Source organism: Alligator mississippiensis, chromosome 15 (assembly GCF_030867095.1).
Source record: "Alligator mississippiensis isolate rAllMis1 chromosome 15, rAllMis1, whole genome shotgun sequence".
In the NCBI taxonomy this organism is placed as follows: domain Eukaryota; kingdom Metazoa; phylum Chordata; order Crocodylia; family Alligatoridae; genus Alligator; species Alligator mississippiensis.
Genome location: NC_081838.1, coordinates 5,348,346 through 5,375,438, shown reverse-complemented (window position 1 = coordinate 5,375,438; position 27,093 = coordinate 5,348,346). Strand labels below are relative to the sequence as shown.

At 57.3% G+C, this 27,093-nt stretch overlaps 1 protein-coding gene and 1 pseudogene across 1 annotated transcript; both read right to left on the bottom strand.

Annotated features, from left to right (window-relative positions):
- Positions 1-187: 187 nt before the first annotated feature.
- On the bottom strand, positions 188-9,772 carry BBS1 (Bardet-Biedl syndrome 1). The gene is made up of 17 exons (XM_059718478.1): positions 9,551-9,772; positions 9,388-9,464; positions 9,278-9,312; positions 8,889-9,161; positions 8,680-8,726; positions 8,444-8,482; positions 8,120-8,192; positions 7,897-8,028; positions 6,599-6,705; positions 6,407-6,527; positions 5,920-6,078; positions 4,954-5,023; positions 4,173-4,328; positions 3,631-3,764; positions 3,135-3,269; positions 2,916-3,002; positions 188-526 (listed from the first exon to the last, which is right to left on the bottom strand). Exons 1-17 carry the CDS (start codon positions 9,577-9,579, stop codon positions 440-442), a joined length of 1,761 nt encoding a protein of 586 aa, XP_059574461.1. The 5' UTR covers positions 9,580-9,772; the 3' UTR covers positions 188-439.
- A 2,827-nt stretch (positions 9,773-12,599) lies between these two features.
- Positions 12,600-24,729, bottom strand: LOC132245860 (zinc finger protein 135-like; annotated as a pseudogene).
- Between the last annotated feature and the right edge of the window lie 2,364 nt (positions 24,730-27,093).

Below are 27,093 nucleotides of genomic sequence, written 5' to 3'. Positions count from 1 at the left end.
TGATGGAGCTGTGGAGCTGGTAGGGAGGGGCAATGCATGGGCATCCTTGGCATCCAGGACACACACACATGCACAACCCACGCATTTGGGACCCCCACACACAAAGAACCCAGGTGTCCTGGATGCACCCCTACCTGCCCCCCTCCAGAACCCAGGTGGCCGGCGCATGTACACACACAACCCCCCATGACGTACCTGCTCTATTTACTGCTCTATCCGCAGGGGGGAGGGGGTACATCTCAGCAGTTGCTGCAGGGAGCTGGGGTGACCCCTGGTTTCCACCATCAACCACCCTGTCCTCCCTGGACCAGCCCCACCAGAGCATTGGATGCTGTGGACCACTGGTGCCAGGTCCCCTTTCCCTGTGCTGCACATCTGTGCCAGTCTGACATGCCTTGGGGGGGCTACTTTGGGCTGGGCCAGCTGGGGGATGGGGGTCTCAGGCAGCTACCAGCCCCTCGCTCACAGGCATGTTGATGTGGACAGTCAGCAGCGGGGTGCGGAGCCCCTCTTGCAGTACCAGCACCTGGGAGAGAAGAGGGTGGGGTTACCAATGGGCCAGGAAAGGCCAAACAGTCAGTAAAAAAATCATCTGAAAATGCCTATTAGTAAAAAAACAAACAAACCCCAAATTGAGCTCCAGCTGTTGGTGAAACTCCCTCTCCAAGACATGTGGGGCACCAGAAACAGAGCTGGACAAAAGGATGGACAGAGCATGACAGTGCCCCCTGGTGGCCAAGGGCAGGTGAGTGCAGCCTTATAGATTCATAGATTGTAAGGGGCTGGAAGGGACCTCTCAAGGTCATTGGGTCTAGGCCCCCCTGCACTAGGCAGGAAAGACCCCAGCTAGATGACTGTCCAATCTCCTCTTGAAGATTTCCAAGGTAGGTGATTGCACCACCTCTGGAGGGAGTTTATTCCACAGTCTGGACACCCTGACTGTGAAGGAGTTTTTCCTAGTATTAAGCTTGAAATGGTCTTCCAGGAGTTTGTGGCCATTACTCCCACCTTTCTGGGTTTTCCCCAAAGGGTGCTCTGGTGAACAGTTGTTCGCCGAGCCCTTGATGTATTCCCCTGATATAGCAGCAAGCTGCTACCAAGTCCCTGCTCAGCCTTCTTTTTAGGTTGAAGAGACCCAAGTTCCTCAGTCTCTCTTCGTATGGCTTGCCTTGCAAGTCTCTGATCATACGGGTGGCCCTTCTCAGGGCTCTCAAGCTTTTCCACATCTTTGTTGAAGTGCGGCACCCAGAACTGGATGCAGTAGTCCAGCTACAGTCTCACCAATGCCGAGTAAAGCAGAAGAATCACTTCCTCGGTTTTGCTGGAGAAGCATCAATTTATGCATGCCAGAGCAGCAGGTTGCTGGAGAGGTTCCTTTCATGGTGCAATGGAGAGCCAATCCCACCCCAACAGTGATCTAGGCCCTCCCCCTAGAACCAGAACCCGGCACTGGCAAGCCTGATGGGCAGGGGACTCCAGGGACCATCCACCCCTGCCCCCCCCAGAGCTAGAGAGTCCCTGGAGCTAGCTATCAACTGATGGGCAGCTGACTCTGGGGACCACCACTCACATTGCCCTAAGGCAGGAGGGTCCCCAGAGCTGGCCAACAATCAGGTGGCCTAGAGGGGACTGCAGTGCCCTGTGAGAACTCTTCTCCCAGGCTGCCCGCAGACCCTTCTTTAATGACATGATGAGATCGGATGTAATCCCAATTGTGATCCAATCCAAATCATGATCCCAAACCCACAGCCCACCACTACACTGGCAAGGTGAAAGCTGGGTACCCAATGATCAGCCAAGTCTTGGAAGCCTGCCACCCCACCAGGGCCAGAGGGTCCCTGGAGCCAGGCAATAATCAGCACGATCAGGAGTGCACCAGGGTGGGTTGGAGACCCTGGTGGGTCCACCCTGCCCCATGTGCAATTCAGGCTGCCTAGAACCAGCTGTAAAGTCATGGAAACTGGAACTTGCCACCAAATGTTGACACATTTCACAGAATCATTTTGTAGCTGTGTTTCCTGTTTCATCCTGCTATGAGATGCTGGAACATGTGGCCAGGTCCCCAGTCAAGATGCGATTCCCTAAACCCATCATGTTAAATGCAACATCTGCCAGAGGCCTCAGGGCTTTGTAGATGCCCTGACCCCAGCCATATGCTGCTGCTACATCCCAGCAGCTGCCTATAATACTGCTAAGTCATGGGTGAGCTTCTTGGAGCCTGTGCTGGGACAGGAGGAGTGGGGCTGAGGGCTTGTGGGAGCTAGCCAGGGAGGCAAAAAGGTCTGGCTGGGGGCAGGACCTGGGGGGATAGCTGGCGGGGTTTGGGGCTGGCTGTACCGGGCTGGTTCAGGGCTGGAAGGTGGGGGGGGGGGTGAAGCCAGCCAGGGGCTGATGGGAAGCGGGGGAGGGAAGCATCGGAGCAGGCCAGGGACTGACGGGGATGGGGACTGGGGCCAGCCAGGGGCTGATGGAGTGGGTGGGACAGACTGAGGGCTGACTATGGGTGTGAGGGTCAGGATGGGTGGCTGAGGCTGGTGGGGGTAAGGTTAAGGGATTTGCTGGGGAGCAATAGGTGCACTAGGGGGAACAAGGGGCAGCAGGATATCAACCAACCACTGCAGTCAGACAGAGCTGCCAGTTCACCCCCCTACATGTGCCCCTGGCTCGTCTTACCATGGCCTGGCAACATAAATTACACTGAAGTGGTGGGAAATACATTAGTAAGAAAATGCATGAGAAAAGGTGGTCAGTAAAAAAAAAGCTGGAGTTGGGAGCCCTGGTTACAGTGTACCCAGCTCTGGGGTGGGGGCTGGGTATAACAGGCTCTATCTGGTTCTAAAGTAGGGCATTAGGGGCTAGGATTACCCACCTCACCATGCCCCCCAGTCCTGCGCCCCCTGGAAATGCACTGGTACCTTGATGATGTCAGAGATGCCCTTATCACTGAGACACTCCACAAAGGTCTCGATGGGATAGTTCAGTCCGGGGACCAGCATGGGGGTCTGACAGCAAGAGAGAGAGACACAAGAGGGGTTGGGAAGCCTTCCCTGAGCTGGGATGCAGCTGGCTCTGGGGGGTGTAAGGTGCTGGGTGTGACAGGCTGCGGCCCACTCTGTTTGGGCAGGGACACGCACCCGCAGCAGGGAGCTGGCCATGGCGTACAGGTGCTCGTCATACTGGAAGCTGAGCAGCAGCCCAGTGCTGGCCCCAGCAGGTGCTGCGCTCTGGAGATGCAGTGTCAGCTTGAAGGTGGGGCCAATGCCCTGGACCTGAGGGGGGCAGAAGGGGGGTGAGGGCTGGAAAGTCAGGAGTCCTCTATGACCCCCGGCCTGAATCCCCTGGCTGTAGCTCCATTCCAGAGCTGGAAAGAACCCAGGCAACCAGGCTCCCAGCCCCGCTGCTCTAACTCCCAAGCTCCCACTTCCCTCCGAGAACTGGAGGAAACCCTCCCAGACACCCCAGCTTGTACTGCCTGGCCCCCACCCCCTTCCAGAACTAGAGGGAACTCAGGCGTTTGGACTTCCAGAGATAGAAAGAACCCAGACGTCCGAGCTCCCAGACCCCTCTGCTCCTACCTCTCGGGGCCCCCTTCCCTCCAAGAGCTAAGGAGGACCCAGGCATCTGGCTCACCGTGGCCCGCAGGCTGAGGGGATGCTGGGGAGTGGCGCTGAGTGGGGCCAGGCTGCCCTGGAGGGCGCGGACATAGGCACGGGCAGCCGACAGTCGGAGGCGGCTCAGCTCTGTCTGGAACACCTGGTGCATGGCTGGGGCAGAGGGGTATCAACTCAGGGGACGGAGCCAGGGGCGTGGTCTACAGCCGGGGGTAGGCAGGGTAGGGGCTAGTGCCAGGGGGCAGAGGCAGTGTCAGAGGGGAGGGGGAAAGCACTCGGGGCAGAGTTGGTGTCTAGGGGAAGGCACAGTTAGGAACTGGGGACATGGCCTACCTCTAGGGGACATGGCCAATGCACAGGGGGCGAAGTCAAGCACCTCGCCCCCCCCACCCCTCCAGAAGGAGCTAGCGTCCAGCGCAGGTGTGGCTGGAGAAGGGGCCACAGCAGGCTGGACCCAATGCCCTTGTCTGGTGCCCCGACCCCCGACTCCCACCCTTTTAGTGCCCCCCCCATCCCTAGGGACACCCCCAGGCCCCATCTGCCCCCCATTTACCCCCTCACCGGCACCAGCCTCACGCTCCCGCAGTGTCTGGTCCACATAGAGCCGCGTCTTCTTGGGCACAGCGAGGCGCACGGCCTGGGCCAGGGGGGGGCCGGGGGCTAATGGTGCCTCCAGTACCGCCCGCCGCTTCAGCATCTTCACCAGCAGACCGCCCCCTGCCCCACGCCAATGTCAGCTTGGCCTGAGACGCCCCACATCCCCCTGCCTCACACGGGTCAGCCTGGCCTGAGATGTCCTCCCAGCCCAATCAGTCTGGCCTGAGACCGCCCGCCCCCCAGCCCACATCAGTGATACCAGAGACCCACAACACTATCAGCCTCTTCCTGCTCCACACAACTGTCTGGCAGCCTAAGACCGGTCCATGGCCAGCAACCCAGCCAGAGCACACCCCTGGCCCCCCGACACCACCCATGTGGAAGTCAGCTTGGCCCGAGACTCCCCCATGACCCCCCACCTGGTCTGAGTCCCTCTGCTTCACACAATCACCCTGCTCCCCCAGCTCATGAGACCTTCAGCCAGCACCAACCTCTGCCCATCCCTGTCAGCCCTGGACAGAGGCCCCCAAACCCCCAGTCTGCCTCCAGCCTTCCTTGATCTCCCCAGCCCACCATGAGCCCATACCCTGCCCTGACCTCCCCAAAACCCCCAGGCTAGCTCCCAGACCAGATTCCTCCCAGCCCAGCCTCTGCCAGCTCCAGATCAATTTCCTGCTTCCAGAGCCTCCCCAGCCAAGTCTTGGTCCCCCCAGCCCTGGCCCCCCAGTTCAGCCCCAGCTCCCACCTTTGGTGGTCATGAGGAGGGTGCTGTCCTCACGCCCATAGCGCCCGAAGATCAAGCCAGTAACCACATCCTGGGGTAGGAGGCAGAGAGCATGTCTCAGCCTGTGCTAACCACTGGGCAAAGCTGCTCTTGCCGAGCTCTCAGCCTCACTCTTCCAGCTCTAACCACTGGGCCACACTGCCTTGACTCAGCAAGAGAACCCAGGTGTCTGGGCTCCTGCCCCCGCCCCCCTCTGCTCTAACCATTGCACAACACTGCTCTTTGTTTGGGCTCCCAGCCGTACCTGCTCCGACTGCTCCCCCCCTTCCCTCTGCAGAGAGGCAGAGAACCCAGACATCTGGCTCCCCGCAAACCCTGCTGCTCTAAGCACTGTACCACACTCCCCTCCTGGGCGTGGGAGAACCCTGCTCCTCCCCCCTGCAGAGAACCCAAGCATCCGGCTCTCCTGTTCCAACTGCGGCACCACACTTTCCTTCCAGGGCTGGGGAGAACTTAGGTGTCTAGGGGGCCCAACCCCCTGCTCTAACCATTATACCACAATCCCCTGACAGAGTACCCAGGTGTCTGGGCTCCCAGTTCCTCCTTGCTCTCACCTCCCAGAGCTCGAGAAACAACCCAGGCGTTTGGGCTCCCTTTAACCACTACACCTCACTTCCCTCGCAGAGCTGGGGAGAACCCAGGTGTGCAGGCTCCCAGCCCCAACACTTCCCCCAGAGCTGGAGAAAGAACCCAGGCATTCGAGCTCCCTGTACCCTGCTCCTCTAGCCACTGCTCCTCCCCAACACAGAGGCAGAGAACCCAAGTGGTCCAAGCTCCCTGTTCTAAATACTAGACTACACTCCCCTCCCAGAGCTGGGAGAACTCAGGCATCCGGGCCCGCAGCCCTCCCTCCTCTAACCCCCTGGCCCAACTCCCTCCCAGACCTGGAGAGAACCCAGGTGTCCAGGGGACAGGAGGTGGTAGTACCGGGGTCTGGATGACATCGAGGAGGGCCTTGTCCCGGTACACATGCACCTCCTGGTTGCTGAGGGCGGCCAGGACGGCCTGGAACCCACGGGACTTCTGCTCCAGCAGTGCCATGGTCAGCAGTGGGGCTGGGAGCTGCACGGTCCACAGCCGCTTGCCCTGGGGGGACAGTATAGGGCTGGGTAGAACGGATTGCAGCTGGCTCTGTGGGATGCACCCAACTCATGCTGGGATGCAGCTGGCTCTGGGCTAGGCATGTCACACCCAGGCTGTGCTCACCACAGCTGCAGCCAGCTCTGGGGTGGGGGCATCAGGGGCCAGTTGGTAAATTGTCCCTCGCCCAGTGTTGATATGCATCCATCCCAGAGCTAGCTGTTGGGGCTGGCTCTGGGGTGGGCCTCAGGGCTGGTGATACAAGGCCCCTCATCCAACACTCGGCTGTGGGTGGCTCTGGGGTGGGCACAGGCTGGGTGTACCATGCGCTCACCTTCTGGGTGTAGCCCCGCAGGGTGTCATCGGAGCAGCCAACCACAAGGGTCTTCTGGACGCGGACCAGGCCCACAGGCTGGGCGCTCAGCTCAATGCAGCAGCGTGGGCGCCTGGAGTCCCTGGGGGGGCAGAGAAAGGCAGTAGGCTGGGAAGGGGAGTCGGGAATGGGATCCAGGGCTGGGAGTCTCACCGGCGCAGCAGGTAGAGGCAGCCATTGCGACAGGCGGCCGTGAGCCGGTACTCCACATCAAACTGCCCTGTTGCCTCCAGGAAGGCCGGGACAGCGGGGAGCATCATCTGGGGGAAAGAGGGCAGAGATGAGGACTGGGTATGACACAGAGTTGCCAACAGTCAGTACAAGTTAGTGACAGTCCATAAAAGATCCTCTTAATAAAAATTACCATCTGTAAAAGGTACTGACATGATAGCCTGTGAAAAATAATTTCCGTAAACGACACTGTCAGTAGAAGATACCATATGTAAAAGATGCACTGACAGTAAAAAATAAATAAATACTGTGCGTACAAACTAGGGCCCGTCTGTAAAAAATATAGTGTCTGCAAAACTCTCATTAAAAAAATGTAAAAGATAATGACACTCTGTAAAGATACCATCAGTAAAAACACTCTCCATAAAAGATACTCAGTAAAAAATAGCATTCATAGAAGATACTCAAAGACACTAAGAATATTGTCTGTAAAAGATACCCTCGATAAAAATATATATTATCAGTAAAACATACAGATGTTCTGGGTGGGGAAAAAAAGATCCTGACAATCAGTAAAACATGCGGTCTGTAAACAATAATGATCAGTTAAAAAAAAAAAATTACTTTCTCTAAAATCCACCCTCACCTCACCCCCAAAAAACAACCCATCAGTAAAAACCTGGAGCCAGAGACAGAGCAGCAGTGCCCCCTGCTGGCTGAATGGGAGCACAGCACTAGGCAGGGAGCATTTTCACAGCCAGCTGCTGCTGCAACACTGCGGGGGTAGGTCGGCTCCTTCTGGGGTCCGGGCTGGGAAGAGGGGATGGAGGCAGTAGGGGAAGGTGGGAGTGCAGCATGGTGCAGTTGGGGGCATCAGGGTGTGGGGGCAGAAGGGTGTCATCCCAAGCCGCCAACCCAAGACAATTTCTTTCTTACTGCAAACTTTATGCTGACACCCAAACTTTTTTCCTATCCTTGGTGTTCAAGCCCTTACATTTGCCCCCAACCCTGGCAGGAGGGCAGGGCCTGAAGCACAGTGACACTGACAGGAAACACGTATGTCAGTAAAAACATGTATCAGTAAAAAAAGGCTGTGTGGTCAGCCACAGGTTTGCAGATGGTTCACTCTTGGTTTGCGAGCCCTGGTTTAACAGGCTGCGGCTGGGGCGCCAGGGGGGCACCAGGGGCTGGGTACAGCATTCAACTGGCTCTGGAGGGCTGGGAAGAGCAGGCTGCAGCCAGCTCTGGGGTGGGTATAACAAGCCAGGGAGGCCCCCTACCTGTGCCAGGCCAGTGAAGGCCTCGGGGTCCAGAATCAGGACCTCTCTGCTCTCTGTCCCGAGCACCAGGCAGGTGGCACCATCCTCATCAGCCAGGTCCTTCCTCAGCGTGGTCATGCAGGTGATCACAGTCTGGGGAGGCGGGGGGGGGGGGGGGGGGGGGTGTCAGACCACCCAAAATTTCTTTCCCGCAATCTCAGGGTCTCCCTCCTGCCAGACCCACCTGGTGCTGCAGCGGTTGGTCTTTGTGGAGGGTCACGAAGGCCTGGAGCTCCCCGGGCTCCAAAGTCAGGAACCTGTAGGGATTGGGGGGGGGGCCCTCGGTGAGGTTACCTACCCAACTGCCCCAGCCCCTGCCAGCCCAGCAGGGACTCCAGAGACCCCCCAACAACTGCCCCAGTCCTCCCAGCCCAGTAGGGGCCCCAGAGACCCCCTCATTGCCCCAGCCCCTCCAACACAGCAGGGACTCAAGACCTCTTTAACTCCTCCAACACCCCAGTTCCCTCCGACTCACCTTGCAGGAGGCCTAACCCCCTCCCAGGCTCACCTCAGAGACCGAGCTGACAGGGGGATCTCAGCCTTCTCTCTGTGGGAAACCAGACGCATTGAACTAGCCATTAGTGGGACCCAGATATCCGGGCTCCCAGTTCCCCCCGCTCTAATCCCTCCGCCTCCCGCTGCCCCCCCAGAGCTGCAGAGAAGCCAGGTGTCCGGGCTCCCAGCCCCCACCCAGGGGCACCCCGCTCCCCCCCGGTACCCCGGGGGAGGAAGGCAATTGCTCACCGGATGCTCTCCAACATCTCCTTCAGCATCAGCGGGTCGATCTTGTCCTGCCCAGGGGCACACACGCAGACGTGTCAGGGCGCCACCCTCGGCCCGCCGTCTCCCGACACCCCCGGCATCTGGGCTCCTAACGAACCAGCCCCTCCTGGCACAGCGAACCCCGCTGCCCCCCGTGCCCCTCCCCGTGGGGAGCCCCGGGGAAAGGATACCTGCCGGGCCTGGTCCCAGACGTCGCGCTCCAGCGGGGCGGGGGCACGGGGGGGCAGGCGATGCTTGTAGAAAGGGCGCAGGTTCTGGTAGACGTAGACGGCGGCCCCGGCGGGCACGGCCAGGCTGGGGGCCCGGGGGCCCGGCTGGCCCGAGCGCAGCGCCCCCAGCCCGGCCGGCGCGCCCGGCAGCACGCTCTCGCTGCTCAGCCCCACGCCCTGGTAGACCCGCAGCGCCGGCGCCCGGCCCCCCGCCCCCACGCAGGCTGCCAGCAGCTGGGGGAGACACGGGGGGTGGGAGTGGGAGGGCAGGGGACCCAGGCATCTGGGCCCCCCGCCCCCGTGCCGGCTGGGGGGAGCCCCCCACCCACATCCCCCTCCCCGGGCCTCACCTGGTGCTCCCCGTCCCCATGGAGGTCGACCAGGGCTGGAAGGAGAGCGGGGTCAGAGCGGGGTCAGCCCCCCCCCCCGGGCCCGCCCAGCTCGGGGATCAGGGGCTCACCGAGGCCGGCGGAGAAGGCGGGCAGGGCGGCCACCGGGTCGTAGTGCGCGTCCAGCCACTTGCAGTCGGCGTCCGAGCTGGGGGGAGGGGAGGGCAGCGGGGTCAAGGGTCACGCGGGGGTCCGCCCCCCCCGCCCCCGGACGGATCCCAGGCCCCCCCGCACCTCTCGCCGCCTGCGGGCGCCGCCGCCATGTCCGCCCGCCCCGTCACTATGGCAACGGCAGCCGCGGCGGCGGGGGCGGAGTCGCTGCGGAACGGGTCCGCCGGAAACGCGCGCCGCGCCCGCGGGTTCCGCCGCGACCCCGGGTCGGGCCCCGCTCCCGGCGCGCACCGCGGGGGGAGGGACGGGGACCGAGACACGCCGGGCGCGTCAGGGGAGGAATGGGGGCCCTCCAGGCATCCCACAGTGCACTGCGGCAGCTGCCCCTCCAGCCCAGCTCTACTGCTCTGGGGTCCGAGGGTGCATGGCCACGCCCCCAGGCGCGCACGTGCTGCTGTTGGGGCACAGGCCGCGCCTCTCGCGGCCGCCTTCCCACCCACTGCCGCACATCCTGCCTTATATGGGCATGCCCCGCCCACAGCCCCGGGCTCTACTCTCAGTATGGGCGTGCCCCGCCCACAGCCACACCCCCTTGCTCGGCTGGGCACGCCCTAGGCGCCGGAGCCTGAGCGAGGGGGCGCTGCGGGGGGGGCGGCGGGGCACGCCCGACCAGAGGGGGCTGGCGACCACTTCCCAAACCACAGCTTCATTACCCTGATGAGCCCCAGGGAGGCCATTAAGCCATGTGTTGGTAAGCATGGATTAAAGGCTTCCCTGGGCTTAATCAGAGTAACTATGTCGTGGTTTCAGGCCAGCCCCAGTCTAAGCAGTCAGGCATAGGCGCCGGCTCTGGTTTTCCCCGAGTGGGTGCTTTTCGTTTTGCGTTCCCGTGCACGGCCAGACGACACAGCGTATGGCTTCAATCAGGCTGGCCTGACTTGGCTCGTGGGTGCTGAGCACCCACTACATTTCTTTGGCGGGTGGTCGAGGCCTGGAGCACCCACGGACCCAGCGCTACGCGTTCAGTTAAAGTCTACACACGTGCCCTGGGTGGAGAGCGGGAAGGGGACGTGAGCAGCACAGCCACAGCCCCTTCCCTGCCAGCGCCCTGAGGTGTGGGTGCACCCGCTGCTGGCAACAAGGGGCACAGTGCCCAACAGGGCCCTGAACCAGTGGTGGTGGTGGTGGGGTCCTGCTGGGACCTTGGTGGTCCCCTGGGTGGGCACCCCCAAAATCCCCCCAGTGCGCCAGTGCTGTGTGCTAACAGGAAATGTACGAAGTGTAAAGGGTTTCCGCCCAACAAAAAGTAATTTTAATGAACCTTGATCTGCCCAACCGGTAAGGATATTGCACCTTTCCACCCCGTGTGTCGCGGCCCTATTGCAACAGAAATTGCATGGATTTCTCAGTGAAGCCAAGCGGCACCTCGTGGACAAATCGTGGCAGTTCCCTCACACAGATCCCCGACAGGCAGGGGAACTGTACCCCAGAACTGCTGCCCCCTCCAGGACCAGGAAGCAGTCAGAGGTCCCTGCAGGGCCAGGGCTTTGTTGGCACCCCTGATCCTGGCATGGGGGTCTCCACAGGGCCCACCACTCCCTGATCTCAGCCTGGGGAGTCCGTACAGTGCCCAGCACCACCCAATCTCAGGCTGGCCCACGTGTGCACCTGAGCTAACCAGTGCCCTGCTGTGTCCTTGGTGCAGCTGGCCACAGCCAGCCTAGTTGCAGCTTGTGCCATCTGTACTGCTGTGCCTTTCGCCTCAGTGAAATACTTCTGAGAGCCACAGAGAGACTCACCCCAGGGCAGTGCCCCCCCCGCCTTGCTCCCACCTCGCCACTGACACCACCACAGCCACCTGCGGGAGCTCCCCGCTCAGCTCGCTCCTGCTGCTGACACCAATGCGGCTGCCTGCAGGAGCTCCCTGCTCGCCGCCACCACCTGTGGGTGGTCGCCGTGCCCCCCAGCCTGCAGGGGCACGCGTCGTTCATGCCCGGCCCCCAACTGGTGCAGGAGACACAGTAGGAGCTGAATCCAGGGTTCCCAAGCTGGCTGTCAGCCTGGCACAGGCTGCCCCTGGCTGCGGCTGCTCTGCCTGGGTATGCAGGGAGCCTGTGGGCAAGGAATGAATGGGGGACGTCACATCCACCCCTGAGATGGGCACTTGCTACACTGCCCTTCATATATCAGTTTTGTAGGCAGATGACTTCTATTTGTACTTGAGCTAAGAATGCCCCCATTCCTGCACACGTGCAATACCTCTGACATTGGCTGATGCAATGACCGAGGTAACCAGTGCCCACTGTTTTGCACAGGGACCCCTCATCATGGGTTTTCCCTTACTTCTTTCTTCTTCTCTTTCCCAAATTCTCTGTCTTGTTGCCATCTTGGACCTGTGGCCTGTACTTTCCAGTTGTGGGGCCTGAACAGAGGTCGGTTCCCCTTCTTCCACCCCATCTCTGATTCTCTGCCTGTCCCTACATTTCACCGCACTTTCACCTGTCAGGTGTTTGCCAATCCTTCATTTCTCTAATTTCACTTTCAGCGAGCCCTCCCATCCCTCCTCTCTTTCTTCTTCTGAGCCTGCCCCACCTCTCCCTGCTCTCGAGGGCACTAGTCTCAGGGTAGTCTGAGTGTATCCATTGTTCCTTTTCCTCCTCCGCCTCCTCACTTTCCTCCAGCCACTGCCCAGAGGAACTTCTCAAAAAACTTTTGCTGGCTCTGTTTTGGGGTCTCCTTCACCACCTTTGCCTCTGTTTTTTTCCTGCTCAAACTCCTAATCTATTCCCCATCTGCCTTGTTCTTGTTTTTTCCCTTTTTCTTCTTTGCCTCATACTTTCCACGCACTTCCACAGCAGAGGCAGGAGCAGCACAGGCTGCATCGCCTTCACTCCCATTACCCCATTTCACCGTGAAAAGGGACCCCTGGTCAGGGGATCCTTCAATAGCCCCCAGCGCAGAGCCCTTACTATACAGCACTACGTGGGAGCAATACTTCTGGCATGAACAACTCCTGCTCCCGAGTGTTAGGACCAAGCTCTGGATTGAGGTGAATCCTCTAAAAGGGGAAGAACTTGGGAATCCTAGAGATATCTGACCTGGAAAAGGTTCTGGCACCTGGCCTGTTTCGACTTCATGGCTCTGAGAAGAACATTGAGACCGACCACAGGGATCATATGTTAATTTCTGGGGCTTTATTAGCAAGGAAACCACTATAAAGAATGGGATGATGGGAAGGAGGGCAGGGGGAGCCGCTGGCACCTGGCGGTGCAGAGTTCTGGAGAGAGGCTGCAAAGCAAACCCTGCTAAACTGGGCTCAGGGGGTGAAGCAGCAGCAACAGCAGCCTGCGTCACCCAATGGGCATGAGCAGGGCAGAGAAAGGGGTTATGTGGTGGTGAGGAAAGGTGAGGTCAGGGAAAAGATCAGGGAATCCTTTGCCAGCCATTAATATCCTCCTTATTCTTGCAACTCAGGATCCTCACGTAGCAGGTCCCTGGGATCAGCAGGGAGGACAAAGCTTGGAGGATGCACAAGACAGTCCCTGAGTGTCATCTGGAGCCAGTTAACTTGGGAGAGAACCCTATTGTGAGGACACTTCTACGCCAGGAGCACTGACTGCTTCCAGAGAACGATAGGCAGGGCCGCTGTTTGGGGTGTGGGGGCGCTAATCTGCCCCAGGTCCTGTGCTTCGGGGGCCCCATGGAGCCAGGTGGAGGAGCCATGGAGATTCAGTGCCACTGCCACTGCTGGCTTTGCATTCAGCCACTTGGCAAGCTCCCCCCCACCCCTGCCCGCCCGCATCCACTGCAGGCTACTTTGCATTTGGGGCGCATGGGGGCGGGGCCCCACCCAGGCTAATTTGCCCCAGGCTCCAAACCCTGCTCGGGTCATCTCTGATGATAGGGAATATATAGGCTCCAAGGCTAATGCAAAGATCATCACCTCAGAGGTTCCTCTGCATAAGGTATTTCTTCCTAGCCTTTCCTAGTCTCTCCTACCTGTCAAACTTTGCACCCCAACCTCTAGGTCCTTTGGGTTCTGCAGGGCACCTAGGGTGGCCATCATGGAGGACAGTCCAGTCCCTGAGTGTCATGTGCAGCCAGTTAATTTGGGAAACAGCCCTACTGTGAGGACACTTCTACCCCAGGAGCACTGACTGCTTCCAGAGAACGATAGGGAACATATAGGTTGCGAAGATCACCACCTCAAGGTTTCCCCAGTGATCTGGGCTAACTTTTGCATAAGGTATTTATTCGTAGCCTTTCCTAGTCTCTCTTAACTTGGAAACTTTGCACCCAAACCTCTAGGTCCTTTGGGTTCTACACTGCACTACATGAGCTCAGGACAGGGTGAACTCTTCCTGCACTCTTCCCAGGATGAAGCTGCTTGCCCGAATGCATCCAGTGGTGGGTGCTGGGCATGTAGACATCCCCAAACCCTTTCTGCAGTGCTGGCAGAATTAAGGATGCTCCTGTGTGTGGATGCACTGGTGCTTAGCCAGGAGGGAGGAGCAAGTGAAGCTTTGCCAACACTCTGAGCACCAATGCAGCTTGTCCCTCATGTGGATGCGCTGGTGTTGAGCCATGGGAGGAGCTGGCAAAGGCCTCCCCACACTCGGGGCACTGATGTGGCTTCTCCCCTGTGTGGATGCGCTGGTGCTGGACCAGGTGGGAGGAAAGGGTGAAGCTTTTCCCACACTCTTGGCACTGATATGGCTTCTCCCCCGTGTGGATGCGTTGGTGCTGGATGAGGTAGGAGGAAAGGCTGAAGCTCTTCCCACACTCAGGGCACTGATATGGCTTCTTCCCTGTGTGGATGGGCTGGTGGTTAATCAGGCTGGAGGAGTGGGCGAAGCTCTTCCCACACTCTTGGCACTGATATGGCTTCTCCCCTGTGTGCATGCGTTGGTGCCGGACCAGGTCAGAGGAAAGGGTGAAGCTCCTCCCACACTCTGGGCACTGATGTGGCTTTTCCCCTCCATGGAGGAGCTGGTGCAGGGCTAGGTAGGAAGAGCGGGTGAAGCTTTTCCCACATTCAGGGCACTGATGTAGCTTGTCCCCTTTGTGGATACGTTGGTGACGGTCCCGGTGGGAAGCTTGGGTGAAGCTTTTCCCACACTCTGGGCACTGATGTGGCTTTTGTCCTGCATGGATGAGTTGGTGCTGGGCTAGGTAGGAGGAGCGGGTGAAACTTTTCCAACACTCAGGGCACTGATATGGCTTCTCCCCTGTGTGGATGCGCTCGTGGTGAATCAGGCTGGAGGAGTGGGCGAAGCTCTTCCCACACTTGGGGCACTGATGTGGCTTCTCCCCTGTGTGGATGCGCTGGTGCTGGGCCAGGTGGGAGGAAAGGGTGAAGCCCTTCCCACACTCTTGGCACTGGTGTGGTTTTCCCCCTGCATGGATGAGCTGGTGCTGGGCTAGGTAGGAGGAGAGGGTGAAGCTCTTCCCACAGTCTGGGCACTGATATGGCTTCTCCCCTGTGTGGATGCGCTGATGGTGAACCAGCCTGGAGGAGTGGGCAAAGCTCTTCCCACACTCAGGACACTGATGTGGCTTCTCCCCTGTGTGGATGTGCTGGTGTCGGACCAGGTGGGAGGAGCGGGTGAAGCTCTTCCCACACTCAGGGCACTGATGTGGCTTCTCCCCTGTGTGGATGCGCTGGGGGTGGACTAAGCTGGAAGACTGGGTGGAGTGCTTCCCATGTGAAGAGCACCCGGGTGTCTTCTTCCCTGTGCAGATGAGCTGGTGACAGGACAGGTCTCGCCTGTTGGTGAAAATCCTCCTGCATTTCGTGCACTGGGTGGTCTTCCTCTCTGCATGGATGTGCTGGTGCTGCGATGAGCAACTGAAGGTTTCCCTGCACTCAGAGGTTGGTTGGGCCATCTCCATGAGCTTGGTTGTGAGCTCCTGCTTCCCACTAAGGCTCACCCTGTTGGTGGAGTTTAAATGAAATTTCTCTTTCTGGTGAATCTTTCCGTTGGGGCTTTTCATCTCTCTCAGCTTCTCAACTTCTTCCCAGTAATGCTGGCTCTCACCAGGCTTCACCACTCCACTCTCACACATATCAGGAGTCTGTATCTTGTTGAACGACACATTCTCCATGTGGATTTGGGTCCTGCCAGGCCTCTTATGCAAACGGTTCTTCTCAGGACTTGGGGGGTCCCTCCCTCCTGATGTACTTGGGGAAGTCTGTGGCGGTTCCAGATCTGCAGGCCCTTCGTCTGGATGTTGTTCCTCAGCTCTGCTCAGCATCAAGGCAGTTCCTGGGTGGGGGGAAATAAAACCTCTAGATTTTGTGTCAGGGCACAACTAAGGGCATAAACTATTATTCCCTGAGTTGTGCTGGGCCTCAGATTAGGGCTGGAGCTTGGTGCCTGTAGTTACTTAAGAAAATAAGCTCTTCTTTCTAGCACCCCAAGTGCTGGGGTTGGGGGATGGGACAGGCCATGTGCCATCCTAATGTTCTGCAACTTGGTGCATTTCAGAGGCTTTTTCTCAGGACTTGTGTTGCTGCTCTGAGCCCCATCACCTTGTACCCTTGTGGGAGAAGTGCATGGGGGATGTGTATTACGACAGTACCTGAATGACTACATGCACTAAGAGGCTGAGCATGAGATCAGAAACATCTGCTTAAAGGAAGAATGAGGCTCTCGAAGGGCTGCCCTATCCCACAGCACTGACGGGTCCAGGAGGAGATGCCGAGGACTCCACCTGACTGGGCTGATCTGTTCCAGTATCCAAAGTGCATTAGTGAGGCTTTTCAGGGCTGATCTCCAGTGCTCACACTTGATGTCTGGCTATCCTGAGAGCAGCATCCAGGGACAAGTGTGAACAGCCTTACGGTAGAGATCAGGAAGTTGACAGTGGACATGAATGTTTGGTGAGCATGCCCTCACATAGGACTAGATGCTTCGGAGGCACAGAGAAGCGCTGTTTCTACTTGCTAGAACTAGCTAAAATGTAGAACCCCTCGTTCCTCCAAGAAATGGTGTGGGAGGGGAGGATTTAGAGCTGTGGCTCTCCCTTCTAGAGGGAGCAGGGCTTTACTCCCTACCTGCTTCCAGGGAAGTGGCCGATGCAGGCAATGAGCCCGTGGAGCTTTCTTCTGCTGACGAGCCCCAGGTGTCCTCCAAGTCACAGGAATCTGCAACGGGAGAAAAGCCTGGGCACTAGAGCTGGGCGAAATTTTGGCAGCCATTTTATTTCGGAGGTGTTTCAGGCTCTTTTGGCACCCAAAACACCAAATCTGAATCAAGCTGGAAGACTCTGAAACAGCTTCAAAATGTTTTGGAAATGCTTTGGAGAATTTCTGAGTTTCAGAGCCAGGCTTGATGGGAAACAAAAACTAAGAAGAGGGAGGTGGAAGAGGGGGGCAAGGACTGCTTGACCTCTAGCTCCCGGTTCGATTCCCCAGCTCTCTGATCATTTTCCTAGCTTTTCCCGGGGGAAAGGGGGACAGATCTGCGTGCGAGGTTTCAGCAGGTTGCCACTGCAGGCTGGGGTGATCAGAGAGCTGGGCAATCTCTGAAACAGATTTGGCCGAATCGAATCAGGATGGTGATCTGAAACACCGAATCCAATCACTGTCCCTCCAAAATGGCTGAATCCAAATCAGAACAGAGCCGTTTTGCACAGCCCGACTGGGCACCAACCTGCACATGGACTCCATGCTGAGACAGGGTTTGTGACACTCAGGACACCAAAGTTGACACAGAAGGAGATTCTGGTGCAAACCATAAGGTACCCACTTCCCCCACCCAACACGAAAGCTTGTGAATCCCACCCACCCCAGGGACCCATTTCATGCAGCCTGAGACCTTGATTAAACACTTCCTGGGTTCCAGGTTCACCTAACCAGAAAAAAAACAGGGAGCCTGCCTCCACTCCAACGAAAACGGCTACACAGAGCATCAGCCAAGCATGCTAATTTTGATGAGGGACTACTAATCCTATCGTGCCCTGGTAGAGGGTGCTATAGCTACCTTGAGCTTGACTGTCCAATAACAGGCTAATTACAGGAGAACAAGAAAACAGTTGTTTGTCTTCACACCATTGATTTCAGTGAGTGGAAGCAACATCTGCCTTGAGCAACTGCAGGTCAGCACCCTTGAACAGCAGCACAGGGCAGGTCTGTGGTTCCCAGGTCTCTCCCTGCCTCGCTCTGGGTACAGAACATTTCTGAGAGTGAAGTCAGGTGGAGGGGACTGCAACAACTCACCTGGCAAGAGGCCTTCAGACCTTGAACTTGCCCCATGGTCCTCATCCTCAGAAACCCAGAGCTCCTCTTCTCCTTGATTGATGTGGCAGACTAAGTCGGGTGCGAGACCTTGATATCCTGTTTGGGGCAGCGGTTAAAGAGTGTTTGTGACCAAGTACAGGATGGAGAAGAATCAATCAGGATTTGGGGACTGGAGGGAAAAACCTTCAATAGACGATGGTCCTTGATACCCAGGTGGTGGAGAGAGACTGTAACAGGGAGTCTATGGCTCCTGTTACTCTCAGAGGGAGAACAGCAGTAAACGGCACTCAGGAAGCCTAATAAAGATGGCTGGCAAGAGAATGGGCAGCCAAACCGCCTATTGCTGTGCTAGGAAACCACCTTCCCAGAAAAGGGCAGATCCTGAGCAAGCTACAAGACGGGGCCTGAGTTCAGGAAAGCAGTTTGGTTCTGCAAGGTGCAGGAGAAGGAGCTCCAGGACAGGGAGGCTACAGGGGACTGCCTGGCTGACAGGAGAGGCCCTGAGACTTGCAAACTAGATGCCCACAGACTACTGGGCCTAGTATGGGGGGCAGCATGCTGGTTCAGCCAGGGAGTGGACTTTTATGTTCAGACCCAGCATAGGGACAATATTCTGTTGTAGCCAGAGGGCTTGTGTATTGTGTTGTGGTTTGCACTGGGTTTGGGACTAGTAAGGGGAAGTTAGGAGGGCCTACTGTTGCCAGAGTGGCGCACAAGTGTTTTGGAGAACCTGCCTGGGGCTGGGACCCAAGAGACAGAAGAGGTTCCTGCCAGGGAGAATAAGACTAGAAGAGACAGAGACTGGAGCACAGTGCTCATCACGGGCCCATAGCCCAAGGGGGGCAACCACAGAGTGAAAGAGGCAAGAACCAAGGTCAGAAACCTGCAGCCTGTGAGGGACAAACTCACAGAGTTCGTCCTCTTACAGAGTAAGAGGCAAGTGACAGAAGCCCAAGAGACTGAATTGACAGGGCTGAACCCAGGAGTCGGATCCAGCACGGTGGGCCTAGGCTGCAAGGGACCAGCTAGAGAAAGAAGCAGAGCCTGGGAAGGCGAAGGCCCTGAGAGGTGTGTGGAGACCTGGAATGGTTGGATATTGGCTTGAGGATGAAGTGCCACACCTAACTGAGAGTCAGTAACACCTTTGAGGCACGGGCACATCTCTAAGGGAGGTTCAGAGGCTGTGATTAGCCTATAAGGCAAAAAGTGTCCTGGGGGACTTATGTGGGCTAAGGGGGCAAACTAAATGCAAGGAATTCAACGGGGTCTAAGGGGATCTGCTGGCAAGAGACCAGTGTGGAGACCCTCTAGGGTCCTGGGGCAGCCTCCCTTCCAAACCACACTAAAAACATCTAGATGTGGAGGGAGTTAACTAATTAGCTCCACAGTAAAGTGTCACTGTCTACATGAGCACTGGTATTATGGTGCAGTAAATTAACTCTGCTGTAAGATATTAGCACTATCCCTGACAGTATTATCTTAGGGCAGGGTAAGTAACTGCGCTGAAATGCACAGCCAATGGTAGCAGGGTCTAGCTGGGGCATGAGGGTGCTAAAGTGCAGGGGCTGCCTGCCGCCTAGCCAAATGGATTTGCCAGTTCTTCAGACTCACATCCCATCGCAGCCCCTCTGCCACCAAATGCTGTGATGCAGGGCCCTGAGCTGATCCCATAGAGAAGGAGTTGAGAAATTGCTTACTCCATCTGTTGTAACAGCAGAGGCTGATAAGACTTCCATGAATTTCTGCTAGATGATAACCAAGGGAGAAGAGAAAGGATTTAGATAGCACTAAACTTAGCATCCTAGAGTTGCTAGATGTGGTTGGATAGGATACACTAGGCAAGAGTGGGAGGAAATCAGAATAATTCTCCAAGGAGTTCTTGGAAAATGCCCTGGTTAGTGAATTTGTATGCCCAATGAATTGAAGAAGATAGGAACACGCTGGGAAGCAAAAGGATCATCTTACCAGGAATCTCCTGAATATGGAAGCACCAGGAGTTAAATGGATGAGAAAGACTCAAGTGAGGGTGACCAGATTAAATGAAGTAGGATATATAAATAGGAAATGCGAGAAAGGCCTCATCACTGCCAGAGCAAATGGGAAGGAAGAGGATTTAAACCGCTACCCAGAAGTCCAGGAGGATCAGACTGTTGAAAAATGGGAAGACAATGATCAAATTCAGAGCTCACAGTTCCAGGGAGAAGCAGTGAACAGAGCTTTACCCAGGGAAACGAGGGCTTGGTAATTCCTCAGCATCTGGTTCCGGTAAAGCTCCTTGTCTTCATCTCCCAGCAGCTCCCACTCCTTCTGGGTGAAGTACACTGCCACGTCCTCAAAGGCCTCCCGGAGCTGCGGTCACAAGAGTTACACCATCAGCATTCTCTTCCAGCTGCCTCCAGCCCCCACAGCCCTGATCTGTACTTACTCTGCGATACAAAGATTTGGGTCTTAGCTATGTTAGTTAGGGGTGTCAGATTCCCAGGTATTCAACTGACATGTGATATGGATATAGCTCTGGGGACACAGAAGTTAATGTGTCTGCTTTAGCCTGTCTCATTGTGGGAGATGTTGAAGCTACTTTTGCTTGGCAGTACATAGCATAGGTGCATAAGCCTCTAAGTCTCCCTGGGGAAGCTGGTTTCATGGCAGTGACTGGTATAAAACTGGTATAAGGGGACTGGGACTGGTATTCACTTGACTTCCTTAGCATGTTGTGTACACACGGGCTTCCTTCATCTTTACACACAACTACTTCAGAAATGGGGACTCCCTCGAAATACTTACAAATGGCAATGCCATGGGCACACATATGGTCCCCACAATATGCCAATATATTCATGACAAACCTATATAGGTTTCCCTCAATTTATGTGGGTTCTTTATATGCGACTTCGCTCTTACGCGACGGGCATATTTAGATCCATAATTCATTATATGCGAGGTAAATTGGCTCTTATGCAATTAGCATAGATGCCCAAGCAGGTAAATCTGGGGGGGAGGCGAAAGAGCTGTGGCCCCACTCACCCCAGCCCCAGCTGTAGTGGCCCTGGGAGCAGCCAGTGCCAGCTGCCTGGAGCCACCGGGCTGCACCGTGCTCCACCTGTTCCCCTGTGCCTGGGCTCACCCCAGTTCATGGGCTGCGCTGTGCTGTGGTTCTCCGGGAACGCATGTACAGCATAAATCGAGGGAAACCTGTTGTCCGTTTCCTCTATAGCCGCCTCTCATCCCCTTCATATATCTAAGGTACACGAAGGGCATTTTCGTCATACAGACAGGTGGGATAGAAACCCTAAAGAAATCTCCACAGGAGTTTAACAATCTCCAACCCTCCATCAAATTAACTCTGCAATGGTCCACTCAGCAAATTCATTTCCTAAACAAAATGGTGAATGTTTGAAATGGCAACATTGTGTTCGAAACCCACCCACTACTACAGCTAGCTTTCACCCTGAGCAAACCACTAGATCCATCATCCACAGCCAAACTCGAGATTACAACTTTATCTCCTTCAATGGCTCCCACCCACCAGGATGCACACCTGATGGATCTGGAGCAGGGGTTGCTACAATTACAATAAAACCCCAAAAGTCTGGTCACTACACGCAGCAAAGCCAGACTCAGACCGTGCTCCACCCTGCTACAATACCAACCAGAGGAGAAGAACACAGACTCCACTGCCTGTCTCCTACAGCCCCCAGCTTGAAAACCCTGGACACATCAGTAACGACTGCCACCCCCTCCTGGAAAAGGAGGGCTGTCTCAATGTAGCCACGCTGGACAAACCTGTCCTGCTTTACAGGCAGCCCCCTAAACTCAAAGGGTGTCTTTCAAACAACAGGCAACCTAACACCCATTCTCACCACCGCACTGGGCTATGCAATGGACCCAGATGGAAAATGCTCTCTCTCATCAATATATATGACATCATCACTGAGCAAAATAATATCGATTATAGCATTTCAGGTTCATTTGCCTCTATCTCTACTATTCTGTTAGGGTTTTTTCTTGTTTTTCTCTCCCAGCATTGCCTCACTCCCACCTTTCTCTCTTCCCTGCCTCCTTTCCTAATCTTTAGTATACACAACACTCACTCTATCTGATAGTCTGCCCTGTGCATATCCTCTCACTGTATTTCATAAAATGAACTTGGGCTCACAAAATCCTATTCTATGCATCTCCGACGATTAGTTTGTAAGGTGCAAATCTATCCTTCCTTCTGCCTCCCTTCTGAATAACAGAGATGTCTAGCAGCCTGGGGTGCTGCTCACTCCTACCAAACCACCTACCCAAAGAGCTGCCGTGTCACTGCCTTTGCTGAGCAAATCCTGCTGGCATCAGTTGAAATGACCCTCTATCCTCCATCATCCTAGCCACGTTCAACTCGCTGGGGTCAGCTGTAGAGACCACTGCCCTGTGCTCCCTGGTGCTGGCTGGGTATCACCCAGTCCCCAGAAGGGCTCTTCCAGTCTTAAGAGGTTCTATCTGAGCACTCCTCAGAAGCACCCTAAGGAGCATTTCCAGAGGAGGGAGCTCTGGCTCCACGGATCCTGACCCAGCCTTCCAGCATCAGCACCCCTGCCTATCTGCACTGGGAAGCGAGCTCCTGCTAATGCCAGCTTGGTGCGGTTGCAGCCTCTGTCACCAGCAGCTTCCTCTTGTCACTCTTCAGGTCTCTCCATTCACTAAATTTTCCCCATGCCACTGACTCAGTCTGGTCTCTGCCCCAGCTGCAATCCCAACCCCGACTGAACCTGGTGCCCTGCTCACCTCCTGCTTTGGGGGTTTGCCCTGCCCCCTGTGCAGTTGGCCTGGATCACGTGTCAGGAAGCCCCCTTCCCCCTGTCTCCCTGGGGGAGTACCCTGTAGTTCCAGGTTTACAGGCCCTTCCTCACGAGGCTCCTCCTCAGCTCTGCTCAGGGTCCCTGCACCTGCTGAGTGGGGAAGAGAATGCACAAGTTAGCCCGGGTGCTGCCAGCATGGGGAAAACCCTGCTGTTCACCTGTACCTGCCTGGGAATAAGGCAGCCAGGGGCCTCAAGCTTGTGGGAGAGAAGGAAGAAGGAAGACTCAAATTCCCCCAGTTCCTGCTAATAGACATCCACAGGCAGGCAGCTGGAGATGAACCCCAAGAACTCTGTCCCTGCTCGGGAGTGTGATAACTTTGTATTTTTTGTACTAACTACTTCATGTCAGAGCCTGCAGGGACATCGCTACCTGGGACAGAAGCTCGAGGGATGTTGGTGCAGTGTCACCATCCAAATTTTGAAAGTAGAGGGAAGGTAAATACAAGGTCAGTGTGCTCCAAGGTGTGTGAAAGTTTTCCAGTTCCAGGGGCACTGGGAGAATGCAAAAACCAACCTCTTGGAGCACTGACCCCATCAAAATGTTCTGGCAGACAGGATTTTCCTTTGATGGATGGTGCCTCCTGCTACTAGAAAAGGTGCAAACACGGCTCCTTACCTGCTCCTGGACAAGGGCCTGCTCTGGGGCACCAGCCTGAGGAGCCTTCATGAGCTGACCACTCCCAGGTCTCCTCTCTTTTCAGGGGATCTGCAGCAGGACACAGGCCTGGGCTAAGTGTACCAGCCAAACCTCACTGGGCAAACTCATGTCCCCGACACCTGCACCAGCCCTGTTTTGGGCACAGAGGGTCACTGGGGCATGAAAAAGGGCTGAGCAGACCCCAGACTGTTAGGACACCCATTACACCATTGATGTGACCACTGCAGCACCACGGGGATCACCCAAGGTCAGGGATCTTTCTGCTGGGTGCTGCACACATGCAGTGAGAAAGCTCGGGGCCCTCAGCCCGGTGCTGCCCAGCCACGCAGGTCAGAGCCCTGTCCCACCCCAGCCACGTGGTCACAAATGCTGTGGCCTCTCACGGCCTCTCAGGGACAGAGATTTGAGCCTCTTGCCCCTAATGCAGGACAGTCACTCGGGCCCCCAGACCCAGGCCCTGCCCTGCATCCCGTGCTTTACCTGGGTCCTGCTGGGGCAGAAGCTCCTTCCTGGGGACCCAAAGGGGCTCGTCCTGAGGCTCGGCGGTTTCATCCTGTCCTGCCTCCTTCAGGGGCAGGGTCACAGGAAAGGGCTGTGGCCGTGCCAGCCAGGATTTGAGATGTTCCCACAATGCCCCAGTGGGCACCATCTTGTCCAATGACATTTCCACAGCCTCGACATGCACGGGGACCTGGGGACAAGGCAAATGTGTTACAGTGCCCAGGGACTGGGAGAGAGCCGGGGGAGGGAGCGTCCCCAGACACATGGAGATGGGGACGGCGCCTGGAGCTTCTCCTCCTCCGCTCGCCCCACACAAAACCCCTCAGCCAGGACCACCGCCTCGGCGCAGGGCTCCCGCTGCATGCCCGCTCCCAGCTCTGCATCTCCCGGGGCAGGATGGCCAGGAACTGCCCGAGCACCGCCAGCTCCAGGATGTGCTCCTTGCTGCGGCGCTGGGGCTCCAGCCAGCGGTGGTGCTGGCCAGGGGGGCACAGGTGGTGGCCCAGCTCAACAGCCACCGCCTCTGCCCGGGGGACCTCAGCCCCGCGCTCGCCCCCTCCCCGCAGGGGCCGGCGGGAGCACCTCCCTGGGGGCCGGCTCCATCACGCCGTCCTGCTGCCTCCTCTGCGCCGCCCGGCCCCGCCGCCCGGCGCCCCGCACGCACCCGCTGCCCGCCCCGGGACGCGCTCGGGCTCGGGCGGGGCCGGAGTCGCAGCCCAGGGCCGCAGTCCCCGCTGCTCCGGAAGGGAAGCGGCGCTCGCAGCTGCGCCTGCCGCAGCGGGCCGGGGCCGGGAGCGGGGGAGGCGGGGCCGGGCGGCGGGGCTGCGGGGTGCCGGGCCGGGAGCGGGGGGGTTGCCGTGCCCGGGGCCGCTGCAGACCGGTGATGCCGTCGCTGCCTTTGTGTTGCGGTTTCCTGATGTACCTGCGTCCAGAGCGTCCCGCACCAGCTTGCCTTCTTCACGCGCCGGCCCACGCGTGGGAAGCCCGCGCGCCCCGTTACACCACGCGCTCCGCCCGCAGCCCGGGCTGCCAGCTCTCCGCGGCTCTTGGCGCCGCATCCCGGGCTCTGCCCCCCGGACGGCTCCTCCCTCCCCCCGGCGGCGCCCCGGAGAGGGCTGGCAGCGCTGGCCGGAGCCCAGGAGGGAGCCAGGCAGAGATCAGGCAGTGCGACCGGGCTGTGGGGCTGTCCCCGCCGTGTCCCAGGCTCTCTCCCCGCAGAGAAGCCCCCAGGCCTGGGAGGGCTCAGGGGGTGGACTGACTGCTCCTGCGCTGGCACCAGCGAGGGAGCCAGGAAGGGCTCCCCTCCAGCCCCGACAGTGATTTGCAGATGCAGCAGGGTGTGCAGAGAGCCCCCGTCCCCCTCCAAAGGGAACCTAGGGCGAGGGACAGCTCTTGCAGCCCCAACCAGCTGTGCAGGGATTAGTGACTCTTGCCCACCCCCAGTGCAACACTGAGGGGTGTGTGCAGGGCTGTCCCCGGGGCTAGAGCACAGCCTTGCCTCATACAAAGGCACATGGCCGGGTGTGGGCAGAACTGCCAAAAAGTTACTCCCCTGCAGTGAACCTGCACACACGTTTCCTAAGGCACCTGTGCCTTCATCTAGTGGTTGATTTAACAAAGGATAATTTTGTCTGTGAACAATTAGTCCCTTTAAAAGGGATCTGCCTCCAGAAATGTTTGCTATGTTATGGCTGTAGAGCTCTTTTGGGGACTGGTCCAAGTAGAGCCACATGGCCTGGGCAGTGGAGGCGGGGGGAGGGGGGGCCACTGGGCTGCCACATCTCCAGAACTGCCGGCCGCTTCAGCATCTTCACCAGCAGCCCCCCCTGCCCCACGTCAATGCCATCCTGGCCTGAGACCCCCCCCCACATCCTGCCTGGCCCACATGGCCCAGCCCAGCCTGCGACACCCCTCACCCTGATCTGCCTGGCCTGAGACCCCACTCACATCCCCTGTGGGTGTGGGGCTCCCTGCCCTGCTGTCCTCCTGCTGGGGCTGCAGGCGTAGGAGGGTGGATCAGGGCAGATAGGCTAGGTGCTGATGCCACCACTAGGAGCCCAGTGCCAGCTGTGCTGCCATGGTGGGGACACCTCATCATAGTGGCATAACTGGCACGGGCCTACCATAGTGGCAGCAGCACCAAGCCTACCAGGTCCCAGCCACTGGGTCACAGAGGTCCAAGGGGGAAGGCAGCAGTACAGGGATCCCTGAGCCCCACAGCGGGCACCCCACATCCACCCCCACTCCCCACAGGCTCAGCTTGGCTGATATATATATGTATATATATAACCACAGTTATAGAGAATACACACATTACTATAGTGCCTTTATAGTGCCTTTAACCTGGAACACACTGGCGTGCACACAGACGGACGTGCACTCTACTCTCACTCACTGTCTGCACATGGACACACAGAAACAAACATACTCTCGCTGCCATGAACACAGACACAGGTACACACATGTATACATGCACACACAGATGTAGATGCATGCACAGATGCACGCACACAAAGACTCACAGATTCACAGACACAGAAACAGACACCTATAGATCCACAGACATGCACACACAGACACACAGATGCAGATGCACACACAGATGCACAAATAATGCACACAGGCACACAGATACACATACAGACACATGCACAGATGCGTACACACACAGACACATGCACACACATGCAGGGATGCACATGCAGAGATGCATACACATGCACTTGCATGCGTGCACACACAAATGCATGCACGCAAACACACATGCACAGAACACACAAACACAGATGCACACATACATACATACACACACAGAAACAGACACATGCAGATGCACAGACATGCACACACAGATGCAGATGCACGCACAGATGCACAAATGCATGCACAAGCACACACACATGCATACAGATGTGTACACACACAGAGATGCATGCACACACATGCACAGATGCACACACACACATGCACACACATGCACTCATATCCGTGCACACTAATGCATGCACACACACAGAGACACGTGCACACATAGAGATGTGTGCACACACAGATGCACAGACACAAGAAGATGTATGTACACAGACACACAGACACACACACACACACTTTCCCTCACAGGATCTCTTTCTCCTCCACTCTTGATCACTTGAGGCAGTCCCCCTTTTCCTCACCCTCCACCCCACTCCCAGGAGCAGCCTGAGGCTTTGTCTTACTCCCATCCAGTCCCTGTTGCACTGACTGGCGGGCGCTACTGCCCAGCTGTGTCTGTGCAGCTGTGCACATACGCCGAGTCAGACCAGGAATGCTGCGCTGTGCCACTGTGGGTGGGTGGCAGTGCTGGTTAGGGTGGCTATAGGAGGCTAAGGTGAATTTGGGGGGGCTATGGCCCCTCAAGGCCCGCCACCATTGTCACCCACCTG

Coding starts and splice junctions, on each gene's coding strand:
- BBS1 (XM_059718478.1), bottom strand. CDS start 9,579: ATGGCGGCGGCGCCCGCAGGCGGCGAGAG. Junction 8,727..8,888: donor TCTGGGACCAGGCCCGGCAG/GTATCCTTTCCC, acceptor GCCCCTGGGCAG/GACAAGATCGACCCGCTGAT. Junction 6,706..7,896: donor CCTTCACTGGCCTGGCACAG/GTAGGGGGCCTC, acceptor TCTTTCCCCCAG/ATGATGCTCCCCGCTGTCCC.